The sequence below is a fragment of the Dermacentor andersoni genome, chromosome 9, assembly GCF_023375885.2.
Source record: "Dermacentor andersoni chromosome 9, qqDerAnde1_hic_scaffold, whole genome shotgun sequence".
In the NCBI taxonomy this organism is placed as follows: Eukaryota; Metazoa; Arthropoda; class Arachnida; order Ixodida; family Ixodidae; genus Dermacentor; species Dermacentor andersoni.
Genome location: NC_092822.1, coordinates 83,128,299 through 83,146,034, shown reverse-complemented (window position 1 = coordinate 83,146,034; position 17,736 = coordinate 83,128,299). Strand labels below are relative to the sequence as shown.

Below are 17,736 nucleotides of genomic sequence, written 5' to 3'. Positions count from 1 at the left end.
AAAAAGCCGAAGCAGCTAAGCCGGCTTGTCCTAAACAGTGGGCTGTGGCCGCCAAAATTAACCCCATGCTGGGGTCCCTTAACGACCCCGGCTCAAAATTCCGCGACTTTGGTGAGTTCTGACGAGAAATGTCACTACCTCCAGCCGGGTAACCAAGGCGTTCCTACCGAGTGCAACCAAAGGCAGCACCGACAACCATGGCAGACAACGACAGAAAATCGGGCGGTACCTTCGATCAGAAAGAAAATGCCGAAGACAACGCAGGAGCTCCTGAGGACGCACAGACGAGGAGCACCAGGGAGGCACTGGGCAAGTCCAGATCCATGCCTGCACTGGAACGGCCGAGCAACCGCAACAACACACGGATCAGCCAGTCCGAGTCGAGCTTCATCGCGTCGCTCAAGCAGCGCAGCGTTGTGCCCGAGGAACGCACGGTAAGGATATCCGGTGAAATTAAACTGGTGCGGACACTCTCGCAGCTGGTCGGCTCCGAGCACAGCTTCATCGAGGAAGAAGGCGCCCAGGGAGAGGAGGCGGGCGAAGCCCCAGTGGAGACGCAGGTGGGAGACACGCTGTCCTACATGGACTTTCCCAGCACTATCGGCACCGACACCAAGCTGGACGCCGAGCTCAGGCATCCGGTACGCAGCGCCGAGACCGTGGGCGAGGGCAAGACAGAGGACGCTCTGGTTGTAACGAGGCTCCAAGGAGAAGCGACCGTCGCTCCGACGACCATGGAATCAAGTGTAGGTGAGCCCCAAATTGCAAAAGCAGTTTCCGATTTAGAGCGCGACAAAAAACCCGTGCTCGCTAGCGCCGACGAGGTCACGGTGTATACGTCGTTCTCCGATTCGTCTGCGCCCAAGCAGGAACCAGAGCTAGCCAAGTTGCCTTTCCCGAGCGAAGGCGCCGAAGAAGAGATGGTCAGACTCGCTGCCCCCGGCACCTCCCGGCAGGATGTCATCAAATCCGTGGAGGAGGCGCATAGACCGCTGCCCTTCAAGACTCCCGAAGAAACAACCGCTGGTTCTGAAGTCGAGGACACCCTCGTCGAAAGAGCAGGACTCCATAAGCAAGTCGAGGAGTTGTCATCGAAGGCACTGACGCACGCTGAGACTGTCGAGCCTCGCGGAGACTGGGAAGGGCCCGCCGGGCAAAAGCCTGAAGCGGACACGGTGCTCACTAAGCAGCCTCCGAAGAGGCGCGTCAGCACGCAGGTGTCTGAAAGCCAGGCATCAGAGTGGCGCATCGTTGAACGCCCTGTGCCGTTTGGGAGCGAGAACCAACAAGTACGAACGAGGGACGATCAGGCTTTGCGGGCGACCGAAGACCACATTACAGTGGTTGGGCCGACAATTGCAGAGATCCTAATAGAAGCTGAGGTATCGGTCAAATCTGCGGGGGAAGAACTTCCGGCCGCGAAAGAACGACATGCCGCTCAAGAATACGAAAGCCGACAACTAGCTGAACCTTTGCCAACGTATGTCGCACCGAGACAAGCTCCAGAAATAGAAGTAACGATTGCGGAAATGGAAACAGCAGCTACCGAAGCAAAGACAGCTGAAGTAGCGAAGAGAGAAGAACCATTGCCTCCTACAGTCCCTGAGCCTCGCGAACCCTACATCGAATCATTTGCTCCTCAGGCACCTCTTACGGAAGCTCAAGAGTTAACACAACGACTTTCAGAGCAAAACGTGCTGCTCCGTAAGGCCGGGGTAGAGGAAAAAGTGTCAGAGAAAGAAGCAATACCACAGGCAGACACTGCCCTGCCAGTTCGCCGCCGTTCTTCAGTCCTGCCTCTAACAGAATCGACTGCACCAGGGTATCGCAGAAAGTCGTCAGATATAGAGGCCGGAGAGGGCGCTCAAAAAGAGCCATCATACATAGAAACCTCGCCAGCTCTCGAGTCCTTCCAACAAGAAGCCCTACCAATTCCTTCTTACGAAGAGACTACGCCGTACATAGAATCGTTTGCCCCTGAAGCTCTTCTTGAAGCAGATCAGGAATTGAAGCGAAAACGTTCAGAAGCTAATGTGGTCTACCACGAAGCCGGGGCTCAAGAAAAGATTACTAAGGCCGAACCACCACCTCCTTCACTCACCACATTGAAAGCGAGACGCCATTCCTCAATCACGCCACCAACAGCTGCGCTTGTGCCAGGGTACCGCAGAAAATCTTCGGCTAGAGAAGCAGCAGAAGCCGCTAAAAAAGAACCATCTTACATCGAAACCTCGCCAGCTCTCGAGTCCTTCCCACAAGAAGCCCCACCCATTCCTTCTTACAAAGAAACTACACCCTACATCGAATCATTTGCTCCTCAGGCACTTCTTACGGAAGCAGACACTGCAATGCCAGTTCGCCGCCATTCTTCAGTCCTGCCTCTAACACAATGGATTGTACCAGGATATCGCAGAAAATCGTCAGATATACAGGCCGGAGAGGCCGCTCAAAAAGAGCCATCGTACATAGAAACCTCGCCAGCTCTCGAGTCCTTCCCACAAGAAGCCCCACCCATTCCTTCTTACGAAGAGACTACGCCCTACATAGAATCTTTTGCTCCTGAAGCTCTTCTTAAAGCAGATCAGGAATTGAAGCGAAAACGTTCAGAAGCTAAAGTGGTCCACCACGAAGTCGGGGGTGAAAAAGAGATTACAAAGGTCGAACCACGGCCTCCTTCACTCGCCACATTGAAAGCAAGGCGCCATTCCTCAATCACGCCTCCAACAGCTGCGCTTGTGCCAGGGTACCGCAGAAGATCTTCGGCTAGAGAAGCAGCAGAAGCCGCTAAAGAAGAACCATCTTACATCGAAACCTCGCCAGCTCTCGAGTCCTTCCCACAAGAAGCCCCACCCATTCCTTCTTACGAAGAGACTACGCCGTACATAGAATCGTTTGCTCCTGAAGCTCTTTTTAAAGCAGATCAGGAATTGAAGCGAAAAGGTTCAGAAGCTGAAGTGGTCCACCACGAAGTCGGGGCTGAAAAAGAGATTCCAAAGGTCGAACCACGGCCTCCTTCAGTCGCCACATTGAAAGCAAGGCGCCATTCCTCAATCACGCCTCCAACAGCTGCGCTTGTGCCAGGGTACCGCAGAAGATCTTCGGCTAGAGAAGCAGCAGAAGCCGCTAAAGAAGAACCATCTTACATCGAAACCTCGCCAGCTCTCGAGTCCTTCCCACAAGAAGCCCCACCCATTCCTTCTTACGAAGAGACTACGCCGTACATAGAATCGTTTGCTCCTGAAGCTCTTTTTAAAGCAGATCAGGAATTGAAGCGAAAAGGTTCAGAAGCTGAAGTGGTCCACCACGAAGTCGGGGCTGAAAAAGAGATTCCAAAGGTCGAACCACGGCCTCCTTCACTCGCCACATTGAAAGCAAGGCGCCATTCCTCAATCACGCCTCCAACAGCTGCGCTTGTGCCAGGGTACCGCAGAAGATCTTCGGCTAGAGAAGCAGCAGAAGCCGCTAAAGAAGAACCATCATACATCGAAACCACGCCAGCTCTCGAGTCCTTCCCACAAGAAGCCCCACCCATTCCTTCTTACAAAGAAACTACACCCTACATCGAATCATTTGCTCCTCAGGCACTTCTTACGGAAGCAGACACCGCAATGCCAGTTCGCCGCCGTTCTTCAGTCCTGCCTCTAACAGAATGGATTGTACCAGAATATCACAGAAAATCGTCAGATGTAGAGGCCAGAGAGGCCGCTCAAAAAGAGCCATCGTACATAGAAACCTCGCCAGCTCTCGAGTCCTTCCCACAAGAAGCCCCACCCATTCCTTCTTACGAAGAGACTACGCCCTACATAGAATCTTTTGCTCCTGAAGCTCTTCTTAAAGCAGATCAGGAATTGAAGCGAAAAGGTTCAGAAGCTGAAGTGGTCCACCACGAAGTCGGGGCTGGAAAAGAGATTACAAAGGTCGAACCACGGCCTCCTTCACTCGCCACATTGAAAGCAAGGCGCCATTCCTCAATCACGCCTCCAACAGCTGCGCTTGTGCCAGGGTACCGCAGAAGATCTTCGGCTAGAGAAGCAGCAGAAGCCGCTAAAGAAGAACCATCTTACATCGAAACCTCGCCAGCTCTCGAGTCCTTCCCACAAGAAGCCCCACCCATTCCTTCTTACGAAGAGACTACGCCGTACATAGAATCGTTTGCTCCTGAAGCTCTTCTTAAAGCAGATCAGGAATTGAAGCGAAAAGGTTCAGAAGCTGAAGTGGTCCACCACGAAGTCGGGGCTGAAAAAGAGATTACAAAGGTCGAACCACGGCCTCCTTCACTCGCCACATTGAAAGCAAGGCGCCATTCCTCAATCACGCCTCCAACAGCTGCGCTTGTGCCAGGGTACCGCAGAAGATCTTCGGCTAGAGAAGCAGCAGAAGCCGCTAAAAAAGAACCATCTTACATCGAAACCTCGCCAGCTCTCGAGTCCTTCCCACAAGAAGCCCCACCCATTCCTTCTTACGAAGAGACTACGCCGTACATAGAATCGTTTGCTCCTGAAGCTCTTTTTAAAGCAGATCAGGAATTGAAGCGAAAACTCTCAGAAGGTAAAGTGGTCCACTACGAAGTCGGGGCGGAAAAAGAGATTACTAAGGCCGAACCACCACCTCCTTCACTCACCACATTGAAAGCGAGACGCCGTTCTTCAATCATGCCTCCGACAGCTGCGGTTGTGCCAGGGTACCGCAGGAGATCTTCAGCCAGAGAAGCAGCAGAAGCCGCAAAAAAAGAACCAACATACATCGAAACCACGCCAATCCTCCAGTCGTACCCACAAGAAGCTCCGCCTACAACTTCCTACGCGGAGACGACACCTTACATTGAATCGTTCCCGCCTGCGTCTTCCGTGGTCGACGCTAAAGCGCTTGGACCCCCCGTACCTGTGGAGAAAAGGCCTGCACTTGACCTGCGCAAGGTGTCTTCTGACGTTCAGGAGTGGGCTTTGATGGAGTTAAGACCCCCGACTGGCACCGAAATCACTGAAAAAAAAGAAACGCGGCTCGCAGTTGTTGATCGCGGGGAGGCTGAAGGGCGTGTTTTGCCGGCCTTCAAAATGGGAGAATCGGCGGAAGGGTCTTTGATTGCTCTCTCTACGTCTGCTGAGGAGAAGCCCTTCGCGGGTGGCTTATTTTCGCACGTTTCAATGCCGACTTCTCGCAAGCGGTCGCGACAAGTGAGCGATGTTACGGGCCTGAAGCGCTCAGAGGGGGCCGCGATGCAGGAAGGAGAGGAAATCACAGTAACTGTTCGCGATTACGAAGCTGATCACGAAGAGCAGCCATCAAGTGTGGGAACACAGTCTTCACAAGAAGAAGAAGAGCTCGAGAAGAGCGTGAGGAAAGAGAAGTTGGCACTGGCTCTGTATGACGAGAAGGTGCCCACTGTTGTGCTGGAGGCGAAGAAACACGCAGAAATGCTTGCGCCAGAAGAAGCACGTCTCAAGCCTGTGCCTCTGAAGCCGGAAGTGAAGGAATCACAACCGTTTGCACCCGTGCCGGAGGATGCGTCGTCCTTGGTCGAACTTGCACAGCCGCTCGTCATCAGGCCAGAATCTGCGATGGTTCGAGCAGAGCAGCCGGTTTTGGCAGATGAGCTTTTGCCAACTGCTGAGGAGGTCGTGCCTGTAGAAAGAGCTGTAGAAGAATGGAAACCTGCATCAGTCGTCGCCATGAAGCCTGAGCCAGTCGAGTTGTCCGAAGGTGTTGCACGTCCTGTCGCTGAAGAAATACCAAGGATTCCTAGCGAAGTCGCTGAAGTCGGAGAGTTACAAGAAGAAAAGCCCAAGTTTGCGCCCATATCGAAACCGCCAGAGTCTGACGCCGAGCGCCCAGAACAAGACGTTTACGTGACTGTGCTCACTCCTAAACATGATGAACCCCTCAGAGTTCTTGCGGGGATGCCTGTCATCACAGAACCTACGAAATTACCTCCTGTTGCTACGACAGAGCGAACGCATCACATTTCGGCACCGTGGTCAACTAGGTCGAGCGTAGCTGCCGCGGAAGAGGCTGCCAGAGGCCGTGCGGCCTGGGAGCAGGAGCTCACCAGGGCAGGTGGTACCGACCGCCGAATCGAGCGTCTGCACGAAAAGAAGACTGCAAAATACTCGGTCATTATAAAGGATGGGCAGCCGGTGAGAAGCATCTCCAGTTCGTTGGAGTGCACAGAACCTGTAAAAGAAGACTTCCCGGATAGTCTGTCCTATCAATACGTGGCTAGCGAGGAACAGGTACTGGAGAGGATCGTGACAGTTGACAGTACCGAGTCTATCTCTGTGCCGGCTCATCCGCCCTCGGACAAGCAGCCTCCCGGACCTGGTACACAGGGTGATGCATCATCAGCCCATACAGCACCACCAGGACCAGAGCGGTTTCAGCCCAAACAAAGAGAAGAGCCACGCAGCGAAGGGCCCACGTCCGAATCAGAATTTAAACCGGAAGAAGCGGCGCCATCCACGAACGCTCCCGAGGAAATGGTGGCGGCATCAGTTCAAGCGGCGGTACAGGAGCAAAAAGAGGGGTCATCTTTCGAAATAGGTATTCCAATCGACGAGCAGACGGAGTTTCCTACGATGAAAGAAGACTTAGAGAAGGAAGACCAGCAGCTCGAGGAAACGACGAGTGACGCCGGTTTTGAAGAGTTTTCTGCTGCACGCCACGTAGAAAAGGTCCCCAAAGCCAGGCCAAGTACTGTGGAGTCTTCGACAGCTTTGGAAAGTGGCGAGCAACCATTAGCACTTGAATATCTTCCTGTACAGATAGACACACACGTATCCACGACCCCTGCACCTTCTCGAATGCCTCTGTTAGCCCAGCTTGTTAAGGCGAAAGACGAGGCAACATTTGAGCCTGAAGAAGATGTACTAACGACAAAGACTTTCGAAAAAGATTATATGATCACCGTGGCGAGTCAGCGCTCTGACCAAGAAGCAACTCGTCCATTGACTGCAGCATCAAAGAAGGTCGCTTTTGGTACGACGGAACTGGAGCAGCTACAATCTGACCCCGAGCTACCTCAGATAGAACACACTCTTTCACGGACAGCTGTAGTTGAAGAAAAACCAAACCTAGATACTGAGCTGACTGCACCGGGTGTATTACCTCAGCAGAAAGTAAAGGACGAAATAGGCCACGAGGAAGCTGCTGGTCAGACCGAGATAAACGAAGCCACCGTACCGGAAAGTGATGGCCATCAGTTCACTCTCACTGAGCACGTCGAGCCAACGTGCCCTCCACAACCAGAGATAGCAGTTAAAGAGGAAATACCGGCGCTAGAAGCATTACCTGAAAGTGACCAACCACAGGTTCAAGTATCTGCGCAAGCGAAGCCTCTTGCCGAAGCTCCGTTATATGTTCACCCGGCGTTAACGGAGCCTCAAAAACTTGCAGCGTTGGATGAAACAACCGCTATAGTTGAAGTTAGGCCAAGGGGTTTAGAGCCTACAAAAGACAGGCCGCAGGTTGACTATCACGCCCCAGTCCAGGCAACAAAAGGAGAACGGAAGGAGCTGCGACCAATGATTGCGGAAAGCGTAGAATTCAAAATACACCAACCAGACAAGCTAGCACTTCCCGAAGTCGTTGAGAAGTCATCTCAAGACTCGGTTCCTCGAACGGCACAGAAACAGATAAGTGAAGCGCCGAGTATATATGACGCAGACGTAGAAGCGAAGAAACAGCAAACTGCATTAATGCTTTCCATCGAAGCCCCAGGTGGAGTTAGAGCAAGCCTGTCTCAAACAGAACCTCCTGTAAAAGAAGTCCCTACGGTGGCAGCCGAAGAGCAGGTGGGATTCTCTGCGCCGAAAGAGACGGAAGTGGCGATCGGAGAAGCGCTTACAGAGCCAACTGCTCGACCAGCCGTCACAGGACCTGTCGAAGAACCAAAAGCCGAGGTTACTTCTGAGGCTGCCCCATCCATGCAGCGCGTACCTGGGGCACCGGCCGCGGTTACTACCGGCACTCTCGTACCGAGAATCGAAACTGCGCTAGACGTTCATGCTACACAGGGCGTCGACCTAACGCCCATTAAAAGCGAGCACTGGCCAGTCGAGGCGATGATAGCGAGACCTCCCTTGGAGCCCGGGAGAGCACTGGCAGGAGCTGCTCAAGTTAAGGAAGAAGTCACTGCTGAAGACTATGTGCATACAACACCGCCTCCTGCAGCTGTCCTTCCGACAAAAGTCCCACAGGAAGAAGAGGGCGCCGAACTATGTGAAGCACCTAAAGGAGTCGCCGTGACGCCCATGATTCCCGAAGCTGCACGGCTTCTAGAACCGGATACTGCAACACAAGCGACAAAACAAGCGACAGAAGGCACACCATTGTCACATGCACCAGCCGAAACTGCAGTCGTTGAGGGGACCAAGCGTAAATATCTCGAGCATACTGGGGCAAGGCTCGCTATCGAGCACCTCACTCCGGAAGCCGGCACAAAGGAAGTGAAGCTAGCGACCGCCGGCGTTACGGCTGTCAAGGAAGAAATAACGACACACCAAGTTGCGGAAAAAGCGGCGCAAGCTCTCGTAGAAGTCGAAATGCCTGATGCATTAGTAGTGGCGACTGACAAATGGTTGGAATCTGTCGTTCCAGTTAGTGAAGAGCAAGTGATTGAAATCCCCGACGCTCTGTCTGATGTCGCGCCCGCAAGTACAGGAACAGTCCAATCGGTTACCCATGAAACCAAGCTCGAAAAGTTCCAGCAATCGACGACCGCTAAAACACCGGAAAAGGAACCTGCGCAACTACCCAAGCAACAGATCACCGAAATGCTCCAGATTTCGACGGAAGATCAACTAAGAATGAAGCCAAGCCAGGACGCAACTGCAGTCACAGAATCAAGAACAATGTCACAGACCGAACGAGCACAGAGGCAGCAAACCTTACAAGCCTTCGAAGTACCCAGCATAGAAGTAAGGTCAGCGGGAGACTTCAGCTCTGAAGGTACAGCAGTTCTTGTTGACGTCGAGGACGTGGACGAAGAGCACGAATATCATGAGGAAGTGCGAGAAAAGCGCTCGACTTCCATCGCATCGATGCTGAGAGAGTCGCCAGCAACTATAATGGCACAGTTAAACGTCGCTTCGTCAAAGCCAGAATCGCCGGCCGAAAGAAAGGGCGAAGCAGTGCTGGAGCCCAGATTTCACACCCCGCATTCGGAAGAGGAACTTGACAAAACCATGATCGCAGGTGCCATCACGGATCTATCTATAGTACCAGAAGAAATTACCAAATCTCTTACAGATTTCACAGAATCAACCAACATAGGACCGCTTCCAGCGTTACGTCAAGCCAGTGCCCCAGATCTTCAAAGCTTCCAAGAAAAAGAGCCGGAAGCAACAGCACTCAAAGCGCTTGATCAAATCGGGGAATTATCTATTGCTAATGCGGTCGTTGAAAAACCACTTCCGACAAACCTTGCAGAAAAGCCGTCAACAATCGAACACGTTGCAAAGAAAGTCTCAGAGTCACATTCCGATGACGCCATTCTAACCTCCACGCCTTCCTCGTACGTCGAAACTACACCATACATGGCGGCTTATCCGGTGGAACCGGCTCCAATTGTAGTGCGACCAGAAGTGGCTGGTTTGCTGCAGGAACATATCGTTCTGAAAAAACTACCTCAGGTTGAGATCCCGCAGTCTATTATAACGACGGCCGCTGGTCAAGATGAGAAGGAAACCAAACCAGCAGTACTCGAAAGTACTGGTGAAATCGTGGAAGTGCTCCCTGCAGAAATCATCCTTGCTGAGAAGGAACCTGCGCCAGCAGTCGAGCCAGCGCTAATTGTAGAACGACCGGAAGTGACCGGTTTACAACAGGAAGACATCGCCGCGAAAGTGCCTCCTGAAGTTGAGGCTCCAGTTTATCTAACGACAGCTACTGCTGAAGCTGAGAAGGAACCTGCGCCAGCAGTCGAGCCAGCGCTAATTGTAGAACGACCGGAAGTGGCCGGTGTGCTACAGGAAGACATCGCCGCGAAAGTGCCTCCTGAAGTTGAGGCTCCAATTTATCTAACGACAGCTACTGCTGAAGCTGAGAAGGAACCTGCGCCAGCGGTGGAGTCAGCGCTAATTGAAGAACGACTGGAAGTGACCGGTTTGCCACAGGAAGACATCGCCGCGAAAGTGCCTCCTGAAGTTGAGGCTCCAGTTTATCTAAGGACCGCTACTGCTGAAGCTGAGAAGGAACCTGCGCAAGCAGTCGAGCCAGCGCTAATTGTAGAACGACCAGAAGTGGCCGGTGTGCTACAGGAAGACATCGCCGCGAAAGTGCCTCCTGAAGTTGAGGCTCCAATTTATCTAACGACAGCTACTGCTGAAGCTGAGAAGGAACCTGCGCCAGCGGTGGAGCCAGCGCTAATTGTAGAACGACCGGAAGTGACCCGTTTGCCACAGGAAGACATCGCCGCGAAAGTGCCTCCTGAAGTTGAGGCTCCAGTTTATCTAACGACAGCTACTGCTGAAGCTGAGAAAGAACATGCGCCAGCAGTCGAGCCAGCGCTAATTGTAGAACGACCAGAAGTGGCCGGTTTGCTACAGGAAGACATCGCCGCGAAAGTGCCTCCTGAAGTTGAGGCTCCAATTTATCTAACGACAGCTACTGCTGAAGCTGAGAAGGAACCTACGCCAGCGGTGGAGCCAGCGCTAATTGAAGAACGACTGGAAGTGACCGGTTTGCCACAGGAAGACATCGCCGCGAAAGTGCCTCCTGAAGTTGAGGCTCCAGTTTATCTAAGGACCGCTACTGCTGAAGCTGAGAAGGAACCTGCGCAAGCAGTCGAGCCAGCGCTAATTGTAGAACGACCGGAAGTGACCCGTTTGCCACAGGAAGACATCGCCGCGAAAGTGCCTCCTGAAGTTGAGGCTCCAGTTTATCTAACGACAGCTACTGCTGAAGCTGAGAAAGAACATGCGCCAGCAGTCGAGCCAGCGCTAATTGTAGAACGACCGGAAGTGGCCGGTTTGCTACAGGAATACATCGCCGCGAAAGTGCCTTTTGAAGTTGAGGCTCCAGTTTATCTAACGACAGCTACTGCTGAAGCTGAGAAGGAACCTGCGCCAGCAGTCGAGCCAGCGCTAATTGTAGAACGACCAGAAGTGGCCGGTGTGCTACAGGAAGACATCGCCGCGAAAGTGCCTCCTCAAGTTGAGGCTCCAATTTATCTAAGGACCGCTACTGCTGAAGCTGAGAAGGAACCTGCGCAAGCAGTCGAGCCAGCGCTAATTGTAGAACGACCGGAAGTGACCGGTTTGCCACAGGAAGACATCGCCGCGAAAGTGCCTCCTGAAGTTGAGGCTCCAGTTTATCTAACGACAGCTACTGCTGAAGCTGAGAAAGAACATGCGCCAGCAGTCGAGCCAGCGCTAATTGTAGAACGACCGGAAGTGGCCGGTTTGCTGCAGGAATACATCGCCGCGAAAGTGCCTTTTGAAGTTGAGGCTCCAGTTTATCTAACGACAGCTACTGCTGAAGCTGAGAAGGAACCTGCGCCAGCAGTCGAGCCAGCGCTAGTTGTAGAACGACCGGAAGTGGCCGGTGTGCTACAGGAAGACATCGCCGCGAAAGTGCCTCCTGAAGTTGAGGCTCCAATTTCTCTAACGACAGCTACTGCTGAAGCTGAGAAGGAACCTGCGCCAGCAGTCGAGCCAGCGCTAATTGTAGAACGACCAGAAGTGGCCGGTTTGCTACAGGAAGACATCGCCGCGAAAGTGCCTCCTCAAGTTGAGGCTCCAGTTTATCTAACGACAGCTACTGCTGAAGCTGAGAAAGAACATGCGCCAGCAGTCGAGCCAGCGCTAATTGTAGAACGACCGGAAGTGACCGGTTTACCACAGGAAGACATCGCCGCGAAAGTGCCTCCTGAAGTTGAGGCTCCAGTTTATCTAACGACAGCTACTGCTGAAGCTGAGAAGGAACCTGCGCCATCAGTGGAGCAAGCGCTAATTGTAGAGCGACCGGAAGTGGCCGCTTTGCTACAGGAAGACATCGCCGCAAGAGCATCTGCTGAAGTTAAGGTCCCGCTGTATCCATCAACAGCTACTGCTGAAGCTGACAAGGAACCTACGCCAGCAGTCGAGCCAGCTCTAATTGTAGAGCTACCGGAAGTGGCCGGTTTGCTAAAGGAAGACATCGCCGCGAAAGCGCTTGCAGAAGCTGAGGCTCCGATGTACCTAACAACAGCTACTGCTGAAGCTGACAAGGAACCTGAACAAGCAGTGGAGCCAGCGCTAATTATAAAGCGACCGGAAGTAGTCGGTTTGCTTCAGAAAGACGTCGCGAAAGCGCCTCCTCTGGTAAAGGTCCCTATACTTATGAGGACGGCCACTAGTGAAGGTGAGAGCAAACACGAACCGGCAGTGGAGCCAGCTGCCATTGTAGGGCGACCAGAAGTGGCGGGCTTGCTTCAGGAAGACATCGTTGCAAAAGCGCCTCCTCTAGTCCCGGCGTCTGTAATGACGGCCACTGGTGAAACTGAGAGAAAACACGAACCAGCAGTACCCAAAACATCTGGTGAAACCAATGAGGTACTCATTTCTGAAACGATCTTGGAGGAACCACTACAGGCGAACGTTCCTGAAAAGCCTCCAGCGATCGAACACCTAGGAGTGGAAAATTTAGAACCCCCTTCCGAAGGCGTAATTGCGCCCACTGCCCCGTCCTCGTACGCCGAGACAACACCTTACGTAGCGGCGTGTCCACTGGAGCCAGCTCCAATTGTAGCCCGACAAGAAATGGTTGGACAGTTGCAAGAAATCCCGGTCTTAAGCATTGTCGCAGCAGCGGGAGCAGAAGTTCCTGTAGAAGTTGCTACAGAACTGACTAAGATGAAACCGCTAGCGTTGGACATTCTAAAACCTCAACAACCTGTCGAAGCACCTCACGCTGCTACACTTGTCGAAGAGTCACTGCCGTCCGAAGTTGCTACGGACTCGCGGTTAGCTATTGAACAAAGGCTTGCCGAAGAGACTTATGCTGAGACGGCACCGTTTGTGCGACAGTATGCCGAAGAAGGCACACTGCCGGTTGTTACTTCTGTAGATGCTATGCGACGAGAATCTTTGACGCGGCAGCTTTCCGAAACAGCTGTTGCGGTTGTTCCTCAAAAATATCCTTACTCAGAACTTATGCCTAGTTTAGAAGCGCACCCAAAAGAGACCCCGTTGGAAATTATTTCTCAGCAGTCTCCAGCGCCGTCAGATGTCTTGCCTGAAAAGCACGAAGTCGTGCCTTTACTTCAAGTCCTGCCAAGATCGCCGCCTGATGACGCTGCGCCTGCGACATTTGCTCCTACAGCGCCTACAGAAATACTTCCAATTGAAGCCGATATGCTGTGCGCGCGAGACGTCCTCGATGAAGAACACCTTTGGGGAGTGGTGCAAGAACCAGTGTCGCTATTGGAGAAGCCCGTAGAAGCAGCTTCGACATTTTCACAAGTAGGCGCTACTTATTTAGTTAAAGAAGACCATGCTGGCGCTACTGCTGAAGTACCACCAGGAAAACCAACGCAAGCTCAGCCTTCTACGGAGAGAGCCCACAAAATTTCCGAGGGCGAAGTGCTGGTCCTAGGTGAAGTGCCGACTGCGGCTACTCCAGACGTTCTTAGAGCGCCCTGCGCAACAGTTGAGCCTTATGCAGTTCAGGACCAGGCAGAAGTACAAATTTATACCCCTCAAGAGCAGCACACACCGTATTCAAAGGCTACCACCGCAGCAGTACCTCAAGAAATTACGAAAGAAACCGCCTCTCTACTCGAACAGACTATGACTGTCCTGGAACCACTTCCTGAAACTATTCCACAACCTCCAAAAGCCCCAACGCCAGGTGAAACGCGAGCACAAACTGTTGAAGCAGCTCCCGAAATTCTGCCCGTTTCAGTGCCTGGAATACCGGTGGTGCAGGCGCTCACAGAAATTACTCGTGCAGGAGACGCACAACTGGCGATTCCCAAGATCGAGGAAGCTCCAGGCACCAGTGTAGATCTCCCTTCTGTGGAAACCATGTCTCTCGTGGAATTGCACCGACGGGAGCCGGTGGTTCTCGCGGAAGAGCAGGAATTACGAGAAAAATCGGTGTCGGCAAGGGCCGAAGAGCCACCCGAAAGGCTTCCGCAAGGGATCACCACTGTCCCGGCTTTGGAGCCTCATGCTGGACTCGCGTCACAGCTTTCTCAAGTGGAGCCAACGTCTTTAGCTATTGCGGGGGCAAAAGATTCACTAGCCCTTATGGAACTAGCCGCACCGCACACAGAGCCCTCTGCTGCAAAACCGGAACTGACTGAACAGCCTCAAGAAGCATTTGTAAAGGAAGAACAATTGACCTATTTCCCTTCTACTAAACCCACAACCAGAGCAGCCTCGCTCGATATAGCAGAAGCAGCGCTGCAGTCGGCAGTAAAGGTAGTAGAAGAAAAGGTTCGAGAAGCGGCTGAAGCGGCTGAACGCGAGGCAAAGAAAGTCGAGGAGGAAGAAGAAGCAGCGTCAGTTACAGCCGCGCCCGCGCTGCCGATTGAAGTTGTCAAATCCGTCAGTGCAACCCCCGGAACTGTACCAACCCAGCCCGTCGGTGACCTAGTGGCCGCAATTTCTGGTGCAATCGACGACATGCGAGCCGAGGCTCCCGGAGTTAGCGAGTCTGAACTGGCCATAGCCGAAGCACTCAGGGCATCGAGAGAAGAAGCTCGCGTGCAAGGAATCGTCGCCGAAGCGGTTCCACCCCAACTCGAGCAACAGGAAGCGGAATTCGTCTCACTCGAGAGCCTGGCTCGACCGCTCATCTCCGAACGCGAAATGGACCAGGCCCAAGTATCAGGTACCGTCCTTCCGCCGTCGGAGACCAAGACGTACGCCGAGTTCCAGAAGTCACTGAAGGCGTCCTCAGCTACGACTGTGCCGAGCACGGGCACCGTGGCCTTAAGACGCTTGACGGCAGAGTACCCGTTCGCTGTGCCTGACGCCGAACTGTCAAAAGTGCACGCGGATAGCGGCGAAAGCGCGACTGTGATCGAACCGGCATTGCAGCGGCCGCTCGCGGAGAAAGAAGAGGAAGAGATCCGGGAGCTGGCCGTGGCCGCCGTCATGGTGGCCGCCGCGTCTGCAGCCGTGAACGCGCAGCAGCAGCGCGAGATGTCTGCGCTTCGAGAGCCTTCGGTGACAGGTTCAATGATAAGCGCCACCTCCGAAGTCCCGATCGCTTCTACCGTCGCGCGCGAGATCCGGCAGAAGCTCGCCGGCGAGCTCGAGGTGTTGCCGAGCGCATCACGCACCGCGCTCGTCGACGTGCTCGCCGCCGGGCCGCCGCAGGAACCCGATTTTCCCAACGCCATCGTGGGGCCCCCTAGCACGATTTCGACCAGCTGGAGCACGGAGGACGCCGGCAGGCTTCGGCGGCACTCGAGCCGAGACCGGTCGGAGGAGTTCCGAGTGCCGGAGACGCTGGTGCCCGCGCTGGACGATGAAATTCACGTGCCGCGACCGACTTCCTTCAACGTTCCCGTCATCAACATCCAATACAACTTCCATTTCCCGCGCCCTGACTCCCCCGGAGCCCCGGGTCGACAGTCACCGCCAAGCCCAGAGCAAGCCATGGCCGCCCAGGTGCTCCAAGGAGCGCTGGCCCAGCAGGGAATGGCGGGGCACATTCCGGGCCACCACGTTCTCTCGCCCGAGCAGCAAGCTCTCCGGGAGATGACCGAACGGCTAAACCGAGTCGCGCTCCACGGGTCGGAGCCCTACACCGGACGCCAAAGCCCCGGCAAGGGAACCATGTTCCGGCCGCTGCCCAGAAAGCCCGTGCCTCCCGTGCCACCGCTCATGCCTCCGGGCGACGAGATGTCGGCGGAGGAACGCAAGAGGTTGTGCGGCTTTCGCTTCATCGTGTGTTTGCTGGCGTTCCTCATGATAGTCTTCGTCCTGCTCTACTGCCTCGGTCTCATAGGAAACAAGCGGTACTTTATGTATTATAGCTGAAGAAACGCCGCCGTAAGATTCTGGGACGTACAGCGAGTTTCCCCTCGACGGCGACATGCCGTGAGACGAAGCGCCAAGCTTCGGCGAAACGCCACTTACTGAAGAGTGTGGCAGGTGTTGGACGAGCACCCATGAAACGCCTCGGAAACGAAGCTCCCTCAACTTCGTTATCACGCCTGTCCAGCAGCGTGCTCCAGCTCCACCCAGAAGACGCAAAGGAAATTCGCCAGCATCTATAGCCACGGCGAAACGCGGATGCTCCAAGGCTGGCGCAGAATCCAAGCTGCAGAAGACCCGGCCTCTAATCATTACAGCCGTGCATCGGTGAACAGCCATCACGCCGACAGCAATAAAGTTTCGACGTAATAAACTGTCACTCTCAAGTCTCGTTACATCAGCGTTCTCCGTGTGTGTGTGTGCTAGTCTCCAAAAATGCACGTTACTTGACGAATTCGTTAAAGCTTCTACACTCCTTGTTCCCTCTAAAAGCTTTCCACGAGGCTGTTGTTTCTGATGAACCTCATCTGGTGATTATAAAAACGCGTCTCGAAAAGTCGCTGGTTGCACTTGTTTCGATGGCGAATCACTACGGGTGATTGGCCAAGATTCGAATGGAATCTGGCAAAGTACCGCATTACTAAAAGCGACCTGATATTTTGGAACAAAATTAATGAAAAGGAACGTACGAAGAACTGAACATCAAAATCGGTCTAAAGCAACTAAAAGTTCTTCCTCGGCTGTGCGAGCATTATCATTATTATTATATTATTATTATTATTATTATTATTATTATTATTATTATTATTATTATTATTATTATTATTATTATTATTATTTCTAAGCGAATACCCTTTTGTAGGTAAGTGCCACTGTTTGGAAACGCCACCATCTTTCAGACAACTAGGCGAAAGAAGGAAAAGACTGCCGCTTTGCGAGTGTGCGGAGATAGCTTTGCGCTTCTCTTAGGCCTTCCTTGCTTTCTTTTTTACTCATACTCAGCAGTCACCTAATGGCAAGAACGACCTGTTAAGAACAGAATTATTGCGGACCCCATTGCCAGTGAAAAAGGCATGCTCATCATCGTCATCGCCACCGACCATCTGTGCCCACCAAGGTCGCGCTCACGAGCTCCGCAGCGCGTTCGTCAGCTTTTCCGTTTTCTCTTCAGGGCTCGACGTCGTCACATCTGCGAGCCTTCCCTGTGCAGTGACGGTGCGAACCGACCGATTGCAGCTGCGGTCCGACGACGCGAGCCATGCTCGAAAAGGAGTTCTGCACCACGCCCACGATTCACGAGTACGAGTTCGCCCACTACAGGCACCGCCTCCACGGCACCGCCGCCGACGAGGACGGCTCCTCGGCCGAACCAAAGCATGGCCCGCAGCTGGTGGACCTGCGCGATCGGGCCCTGCCGCTGGGACTCGCGCGACCGCCGGCCTGTGGGACCGAGCATGAGGCGAGTGTCCTCGACCTTACGTGGTCTCAAGCACTACGTGCACTCTGCCGAATCTAACCCACACTTTTTAGACTGTGTTAAACGATTGTGCTAGTTTGTTTTGTTTTTTTGTCCTGTGTGCCCTGTCCCGCTTCGCGCTGCACCACACAGTCTAAAATGGAAAGCCAACTAGCCCAAACCATCACCCTTCTAACCCTCACGTTGAAAAAAAATGGGTCCAGACTGTGAAAGTTTTCAGGCGAAAATACTATTTGTCCGGCTCCCGCTTTCTTCTAGTATTTTTGTTTTTTTTGCAGTAAGTATACATCGTGT

The 17,736-nt window shown here is 53.4% G+C and overlaps 1 protein-coding gene across 1 annotated transcript; it reads left to right on the top strand.

Moving 5' to 3' along the window:
- Nucleotides 1-375: 375 nt before the first annotated feature.
- LOC126528317 (uncharacterized) lies at nt 376-16,473 on the top strand. The gene has a single exon (XM_055069264.1). The coding sequence runs from the start codon at nt 582-584 to the stop codon at nt 15,966-15,968; it is 15,387 nt and encodes a 5,128-aa protein (XP_054925239.1). The 5' UTR covers nt 376-581; the 3' UTR covers nt 15,969-16,473.
- The last annotated feature ends 1,263 nt before the right edge of the window (nt 16,474-17,736 follow it).

What these genes read in the sequence shown, in the direction of transcription:
- LOC126528317 (XM_055069264.1), top strand. Translation starts at nt 582, where the DNA reads ATGGACTTTCCCAGCACTATCGGCACCGACACCAAGCTGGACGCCGAG.